Consider the following 9034-nt stretch of genomic DNA (forward strand, 5'->3'; position numbering starts at 1 on the left):
GGCCCGGTGCATCCGGTTAAAAACCTTCAGCTGGGTGGCAGCTGCGGAGGAGCGGGGCGAGGAAGCGGAGGAGGCGGCGGAGAAGGAGGAGGAGGAGGTGGTGGCAGCAGCGGCGGTAGCAGCCGCAGCAGCAGCGAAGAGCAGGTCGCGGAGAAGGTTCTGGCGAGAGGCTGACAGCGAGAGCTTTAGCTTCTCAACGGCGGAAGGGCTTGGCTGCTCGGTTGCGAGAGAAGGAAGACACACCGGCGAATAAGATCGACGCCGAGGGCGAGAAAGGGAGAGAGAGAGAGAGAGATAGAGAGGGGGGAGCGAGTGAGAGCGGAGGATGACCGACCGAGAGAAAGTGCAGTGTCAAAGTCTGTGATAGTATTTATTCAAAAAACAACATCGTTATCAGCAGCACCTGTGGACGTGTCATCTTCGCGAGAAAGGAGGACGAGCGACTGCGCGGAAGCGAGATATACATACATATATACATATATATATATATATATATAGAGAGAGGGAGAGAGCGAGAGGGTGAAAGGGAGAGAGAGAGAGAGAGAGAGAGAGAGAGAGAAAGGGATAGGCTTTATATATTTATTTACATCTGTGATATCGACGCTGATATACATCGACCTTCTTCGCGAGAAAAAGGAGACGAAGAGGAGCGAGAGAGAGAGGGCGAGAGAGGCGAGTGACGTGAGACCCAGAGAGAGAAAGAGGGAGAGAGAAACGTCGCTCGAAGAAAGATTATATCAGTATCTTAGTGGATAGGGTTTTTTGTATATACGACTGACTCTTTTTTATAATTATTGCTATCGGCGCGAGTTGCGGGAGGCGCAGGACTGGTCTCACCCGAGGCCGGCGGTGTGAAACCGGAAGATACTTCTCCGATCTTTCCCCGGACGATCGTTCGCGCGGGCGGCGAGAGTACGCGAGAGGTAGCCATGGTGGAGAAGATTCTGGAGGAGCGAGAGGACGGCACTCAGGAGGCCGGGCGAGGTGAGTTGAATAAAAAGGAAAAAAAAACCCCCGTCCAGTTGCGTGCAGCGCGAGAGAGATTGATCGGAGCCCACGATCTAGCATTGCCCGTCGAGGGTTCGCGAGGAGCCGCACTTTTCCGGCTCCCCGCCGGCGACTCCGCCGGGAAAAAGGATCCGTCGGGGTGGAACCGCCCGCTGTAGAGTCGCGGTCGCGCGTCTACGTTTGTTTTGCGAGCCGGCGGCGGCCATTTTCGCCGGTCGATGTGTAACGACCCGGTGACGGGCGCCGGGGCGAACGCTCTTTACACGATTTCGCGTTTTCACCGCGTTGTCGCGGGGCGGGAGGGAGGGAGTTTTTCACGCTCCAGTCGCCGACGGGAGGACGGAAGCCGCGCGCCGGACGGACGCGCACGCGATTACGCTCCCCGTCGCGGAAACCCGCGTCGCGAATACGAATCGCCGCCGCGGAAGGAGCGCGAGAGAGAAAGAGAGAGAAAGCTTTCTAGAAGCCGGCACCCGCCGGCGACCAAGGCGACTCGCTCGGTGGCCACGATTTCTTCCCGACGGAAACAGATGGACGACAATTCTCGAGGAACATGAAGAATTATTTGGCGCCGGCACATGACTAACGATAATTAAGCTTTCAATCGTCCATAACTGGCAACGTGTTTTCGACGCAAAAATTCATTGTGCAAAATATTACCTTGGCCAGGGTTTGAACCTCCCTACTCTCTAGGCAGGCGTCTCTTTAATTTAATTCTCAACGAATTTAACGCGCCCGTCCGGCAACTCGGACGAGGAGGTGGTCGATTCTGTATCTTGCGTTATAGCGAAGATGCTAAAAGTGAGTAGTTTCGTCTCTTTCTAGCCGTCCCCCCTAGAAAAAGACAAAGCCACTCGTAGCATTTTCGGCTGTATTGTAAAGCCAACGGCACACGATACAATTTTTCTTACTGGCCTGCTTACGAGAACCAATAAGGACGCGGAGTTTTAGATCAGGCGACTTAAAGCTAAATCCTGATTGGCTCATGTAAGTAATCCAGTAGAAAAAAATAGTATCGTGCACCGTTGGTTTGAGACACAGAATTGGATATATTTGAGCATACGTCTTTGTGGTTTTCTTAATTTAATTTCAGCTTAAACATATGTTATCAGTATTGTGTGCTTTGAGAACGTCAATTCTGTGTCTTACAACGCAGCGAAAATGCTCGAAGCGAGCGGCTCTGTTTCCAAGGGGACAGTTAGAAAGGGACAGAGACTACTTACTCTCAGCATTTTCACTGTAGTGTAAGATACAGAATTTACCCCAGTGTTTTACGCTCCAAGCCTTTGTCCGCGAAGTTGTCGCGACGTCGCTGACGAATTGTCAAGTTTTCTCGATTCTCGATTAAGAAACGTCTTTGTATTTAGCTTGCCTTCGATTTGTGTGATTAAAGTGTTTTTACAGAAGTGACCCCGAGGTCCCGAGTCGCGGATCGCGAGTCGGACGTGGAAACGCGCAGACGAGCCTCGGTTCGAACGCTCGTCGACGAGGAAACCCGTCGCGATGCGTCACCGCGCTTGTCCTCGCCGTCGATCGAGATTCCACGCGTCTCTCGGCGCAGCTGACAACAAGAGCGATACACCTTCGCCGGGCTCGCTCGTCGTTTACGTTCGCTTTCCCGTGAATTCTCCCCCGGTCGGCCAGCCGTCGGGAGAGAGCCGGCCGGTAATCGCACCGCGAGCACCGGGTCTCCTCGCGATGTCTAAAAGCGGAAAAATACGCGGGGCTGGCGCCACGTCCGAATTATGCAACCCCAGCCCTCCCCGTCCCTCCCCCCCCCCCCTCGCGTCGAGCGGCGTAATAAGGTGAAACGGACGCGCGGTTAGCGTCCGAAATAACAGGATGACGAAACAAACGCGTTTCGCATAATCATCTCCCGGCTCGATGATCCTCGACTCGTCCGTGCTCCTCGTTCATTGACGCAGCTCATCGGCGTGCGCGCGCGCGCGCGCGTGTGCGTGTAAAATTGCAATCGTTGCCTCCGCGACCTCTCCTTACCCAAGCGAAAAAGGACGAGCGGAAATCGGAGCGAGGTGCGAATACGAGACCGAGCGAGACTCGGCATTTTCGCCCGCGTCCGCCAAGTCCCGTTTCGCTGCGTTCGCGCGGATCGAATCTCGCTGAATCTAATCCCGTTCGACGCGACGATCTCGCGCCAATGTCCCCGCGAACTCGCCGCGGGACGGTATTTTCGGGGCGGGAGGGACTCGGCGCGCGAAGCGCATATTTTGCAACGTCGCTTCCGAGCGGCGTCGAGCGTCGCGTCGCCTCGCCTCGCTGGCACGACGGATTATTTTTCGGGAGGAGGATAGAGCGGTGGCGCAGGGCAGGGGAGGGGAAGAGGGGGAACAAGTGGGTTAGTCGGTATATGAGGTTTCGAAAGGGGGTTTCGGGCGCTCTCGGCGGCTCGCGGCGCGAAGGGAGAGCGCGCCAGTCGGTTATAGGGCGACCCAAACAAAGAACGAAGGGTGGAAGGGTCCCGGAGCCGCGCATGTCAACTCGCCGCGCGCTTAAAGGGAGACGCGTACGATACGCGGAACAAAAGAGAGTTCGGCGTTGTATAAACGGACGAGTGCGCACGGCCGTTTACTCGTTCGATCGCCCGGTCGGAGCGAGCGAGGGAGAGGAGAGGAGAGGAGAGGAGAGAGTTTTGATGTTCGGCCGCGGGTTGAGAGAACCGCCGGGACCGACGCGTTATCCCGGAGCGAAACGACGAGGGACAAAGCGACGCGGCGCCCAAATATACACCCGATGACTGCGCGGGCAGAAGCGCGACAAGTGTAACTGCGATTTCACGAGTTTACCGCGCGAGACCTCTTTCTTTCTTTTTACATGCTTTCCCGCTCGCTGTTTAAATTGTTTTTTTTTTCGTATTGTTCTTAAGCCTCGTGTCCACGGTTCAAAAACTGCGTCCGAGTCCTAGCTCCGAGAAACGTGTAGCCAATCAGCCTGCATCTTTGACGGAAAAGCTGAAAAGCTAGAACTCGGACGCAGCTCTTGGACCAAGTTCCAGCTTTAGGGAATAAGTAATGATCCTGATTCTCCCTTGCGAACGATCGCAGATAGATCGCGGGCTAGAGATGGGCCGAGCGTAGCCGGCGGGACGGAGATCGCTCCGCGTAACACATGTGCAGCCTGACGTAACGATAAGAACTGGAAAAATGGGAGTCGCGCTCCGGCGAGTCGCGTGATCGCTCCCCTTTCCGCCTGACCCTTTAATTAGGCGACGAGCGTAGCCCGCGTACCGTCGCTTTAATTGCTCACGCGACCGTTAACGGCGACGACGCCGTACGCGACTCGCCTTCCTCCCGAAATCTCGTCCGGTCGACCGAGGAGACCGGGCCCTATCACGGCTCGGTGCCGCGGACAAAGCTCCCTCGAAATAATTAAAGTAAACAGTAGCTGTTTCCTATCGCCGACCTGTTTGCTCAGGACGGCCCAGTTTTCGGAAGCGGCACGTGTGCCTATTTACTTTCAATCTGATAAGTCGGGTCTCTTTGATTTTCATCCGCGAGGGCCTGCATTTGTTGGCGTCGCGCGCCGACGTCTTCTCGACTTGTTCTCCTTTAATTCTTTGCCTCCTGTCTTCCGATCGGGAGACAATTCGCCCATAAACTTGAGCGTGGGGTACGACTTTCGTCTAGAGGCTAGTCTACAATGTGTTCCTTGAAACGTTCTCTTTTGTGGCCAAGAAATACCTTTAAAAAAACTCGGGCAAGTTGATAAATTGTACATTATACATTGTACAATCGTAAATTGTCGACTAAGTTTTTAAGCGTTTTGATTCGCTTATACACTGATAGAATAATATGTAGTATTTGAAACTATAATTGCACAGTAAAATAATTATAGTTATTATTATTTTTATAGTAATTATTACTATGGTATTAGTGATAGCAACCATAGAGACACAGTGATGCCAACTATTTAAAAAATTTACTATAAAATATAAGCTTTAGAAATATAATAAACTATAATTAGAACTATACCTAATACATTGTTGGGTCAACCATAACTTACGTAGTTTGAAGAATCATAAAAATGTGATTGGCTCCTAAAATGACTATAAATTATAGTGAGATTGCGATAACTGCAACCATTTTTTTTTCTGTCGGTGTATAAAATAGAATGTTTCCAGACGCAAAGAGCACATTGTAGATTAGCTTTAAGCGTTTCGTAAAACCAAGTACGTCTCCTCCGTTTCCTCGTTCGGGTGATTCGACGTCTTCTCGACGACTTACGTAAGGGAATCACCCCCGTGATGATTTGCGCGTAATCAGCAGCGCGTGCGCGCGCGCGCGCAGTTAGAACACTATCGTGCACGCATATCTCGCGTAAGATGGCGGCGTTCCTTTTCTGTGCCAGTCATTGAACTCTCGTAGTGTCGGTCGTCGTGCGGCGTCGGCGGCGACCGGCGCGAGGCACGAAAATACATTTCGCCGCGCCGCCGAAATTATGATATCGCGCGTGAAAATACCTGACACCCGACACAAGGGTTGGTTGAAAAGGCGCCGATTTTCCGGCGAGAAAAAGGATAAGGTTAAACAAATGAGATGCGTTGAAATCATGTTTCTTTGAGTCTACTAAATTTTTATTTACTTGTACTAAGACATTTGCTGGATCTGAAGATATGAATTGTCTTAGAAATCTCAGTCTTAATCAAATAAAGAAACAATTTCTTTGAAATGAAATGAACAGTCTATAGTAAGGTCAAAATTGCAACAAGACTTTTTTGATTTCAAAGAAACTTTTCTGGGTGTGGCGATGTTCAAAGGTTCGGTTGCTTTTTCCAATTTTTTGGGGGAATAATCGCTAACTAAACCTCTTGCCTAGCCATTGTCTTCGCGCGACGACAGGCGCTCGAGTGACGCTCCGGGTCTCTTAGAATTCTTAGAAACGCGACGATTAACAACGACTCGCCTCCCCGGATGCCCCCCCTCTCCCCGGCGCGATGAAGCGACTCCTCGTCTTGTCGCCGTGCCGTGTCCGAGCCCTGGCTTGAAAACTATATTTGTCATCGATTAAAACGCAGTCATCCGGTCGCGCGAGTTAATTATAACTCGCGTGCACCCACAATCGAGTCGCCTCGAGCGACTCGAGAGCCGGTATCCTCGTGGCTCCAATTCGACCGCGCGTCTCTCCTCGTTGTCGCGCCTCGACTCGATTCCTCGCGGAAAACCTCGACAGTTCTCCAGTCGTCACGGTCGTCCGAGACAATGAGGGAGAGAGAGAGAGAGAGAGAGAAAGAGATGAGTCGACTGCGGCCCACAGTCGCGCCAGCACTCGTTCCCGATCCGGCTCTGATTTCTCCTCGACCCACGCCAACGACCCGCGAGCATGGTGTCCGTCCGTTCACGAAGGAGTGCCGTGGAGTCTGTTCGCTCGCCCGCGCCGCCACTTTGTCGCTCATCGGCCGCGCACTGTGTATCGTCGCCCACGCGCGCCCGCGCGCGTCTCTTCCGCGTCGCCCGGAAGACACGTTTACCGGCGCGATTTCGCCACCGTGTCGTCCCGACCCGTCGCGTACATCGTCGCGCTCGAAAAGGCCGATTGAGATTCCTCGGGAGGTGACTCGGCCGCGCTCGACTGACTCTCGGGACTCTTCGCGGTCGAAACTTTTCCCCGCGAACGAGCGGAGATCGAGTATTCTCGTTCTCAGCCTCGGCCAGTCGGCTGGTCTAACGTGAATCGAGGAGTCTTTGTTGCTTGACGGAATTTATGGAGATCCTGAAAGTACAGTTTGCCGTTTATAATTGCGCACAGATTTCAATGCGTTTGAAGAATTATGCGTTGTTCCTTCGCAACCGGCTCACCCCTTGTACACGGAAAAAGTAGCGTACAACCGTTATTATCTGGGGGCCGATTTCTGGAACTTAGGAAAATTACAAAATTGAGTGAATACTAGAATATTTATAATTTCAACCTGCGAATTCGCTCACTTTTGTAATTTTCATAAGTTTCAGAGATACAAAATCCACCTCCTCATCTCTCTCTCTCTCACGAACTCTCACAAATGCCTCATGCATATGACAACCATGTGACACGCACGAATGCGAATCGAGTTTTCCGTTGACTGCGCTCCCCGTGATTCTTTTCGGAACGACTAACAATTAAACCTATCACACAATGCCAGGCAATAGGAATAGGGAATAGGATTTTTGACGCGTTGGATTCGTCGGAAATTTTCTCCCAACCAATCCAACGCGTCAGAAATTCTATTCCCTGTTCCTGTTGCCTGGCATTGTGTGATAGACTTAAGTCTCAAAGACATCGGCTTACTCTGATTACGAGAGTTCGGTGTCCTTATACAGACTCCACCTTGGACTCCACGATACAAACTAAACGAAGAAACTTGCGCTCCAAAGAATACCGAGATTCGAGTAAGCGCAATTAATATCGGCGCGATTTATCTCGATGAAAGCCTCGAGCTCGGTCGCGAGGCTATCTCGCTTCGACGAGGCGGTCGCGGAAACGATATGTAGCGTGACCCCGGGCCGGGCGATACACATCTCGCGTAAATATCTGCCCGCCGCCGTGTATCTCCGTTAACACGCGGATCGTGAATCGCGTACCGGTTACCGGTGAGCGCCGCGCTCTGCGCCTTCGCCTCCGCGCGCGAGTGAACTTTCCCAGCGGAGAGAGAAACGGAGAGGGAAACGCCGAACCGGCGACGAGCCGGCACACGATCCACGCGACGGCGCCGACGTATATCGGCGACCGACGCGGTCCCATTTTTAGCGGCTGAATTAGAAAGTGCGAGGACAGAGAGAACCTACCTGTCTACGCGGCCTGTACAAAATCGAGCCGCCCGGTCGTTACGGCCGCGAGGCGCCGACGTTAGGCGCTTCAGGCCGGGTTTCACCTCCGAGAAATTTTTCTTCTCGGAACGCGCGATCGGCTGACTCGCGCGCGACTCTCCGCTAGGCCCGGTTTTCCCAACGTCGCTTAACTTTAAACCTCATTGTCAGTTTAACGCATTCTTTCTCTCCTTCTGAGGTAACAGTTGGAAAGAGACAAAGGACGAATTAGTCTAATTAAGACCGAGATCAAAGTCAAACGACGTTGGAAAAGTCGAGTCTCATGCCCGTTTTCACCAATGTCGTTTCACTTTGCTCTTAGTCTAATTCGTCCTTAGTTTCTTCCCAACTGGTAAGCCTAATCTACGATGTACTATCTGTGTCTAGAAGCATTCTATTTTGTAGCCAATAAATACGTTAAAAACAATTGTTAAGCGTTTCGATCGGTTTATATAAAATCGAATGTTTCTAGACGCAGAGAGCACATTGTAGATTAGGCTTTACCTTGGAAAGAGGCAAAGAAGAATTAAACTAACGATAAGATCGAAGTTAACCGATGCTGCTGAGTCCGGTCCGACTCTCACGGCCGCTCGGAGTATTCCGGGACGTACGTACACGTGTCCGAAACGCGCGGCGGAGAAACTACAGAGGCTTCGAGAACGCTACACCATTGTTGCGCTCGCGAAGGGAGGAAGCGTGTGCACGAGGGGAATTATTCCCATCTTCATTTACCCCCGGCTAAATCGATCGCGCGTACGCACTCCCCATCCCTGCCGGGGGTTCTCCGAAGGTTCGGGTCCTCCTCTACAATCGCGCGGCACCCCTGTGGAATCCTGGGACTCGCCCTTCCCTGTCTCGCGTGTTTTATTACATGGAGATGGGGGAGGGGGAGAGGAGAAGTACCGGCCGGGAAGGGGCGACGAAACACGCGGCGATTTTCAATGAAAATGTTTCTCTCCCGCTTGACGGTACCGTCGTTCCGTCGTGACGTGATATGCGCCTCCAGTTTTCACCAGAGATACTCTAGGCAGAGACTAGCCGATTCACCCGAGTCCGCGCCATATTTCCTGACCCAATCAGAAAGAGAACCTACTGTGGCCAGTCTCTATCTAGAGTATCTCTAGTCTTCAACACTTCGAACGATGGAATTCGCTCGAAAACCAAAGATTAAGAACTCTAGAACTCCGGCGACTTAAAGCTCGTGACTTTTAAGGCCTATGTCCACGATG

The 9034-nt window shown here is 52.2% G+C and overlaps 1 protein-coding gene across 2 annotated transcripts in view; it reads left to right on the forward strand.

Annotated features, from left to right (window-relative positions):
• Window positions 1-523: 523 nt before the first annotated feature.
• The window catches only part of LOC105567340 (MAP kinase-interacting serine/threonine-protein kinase 1), a 21098-nt gene continuing 12587 nt past the window's right edge, over window positions 524-9034 (forward strand). For both annotated transcript variants that reach the window (XM_012022140.1, XM_012022142.1), the window contains exon 1: window positions 524-984. In XM_012022140.1, coding sequence (XP_011877530.1) covers window positions 930-984 — 55 coding nt within the window. In that variant the 5' untranslated portion in view covers window positions 524-929. The remainder of the gene's footprint in view (window positions 985-9034) is intronic.

This window comes from Vollenhovia emeryi, unplaced genomic scaffold (assembly GCF_000949405.1).
Source record: "Vollenhovia emeryi isolate VEMERY1.0 unplaced genomic scaffold, V.emery_V1.0 DF939138.1, whole genome shotgun sequence".
Classification (NCBI taxonomy): Eukaryota; Metazoa; Arthropoda; class Insecta; order Hymenoptera; family Formicidae; genus Vollenhovia; species Vollenhovia emeryi.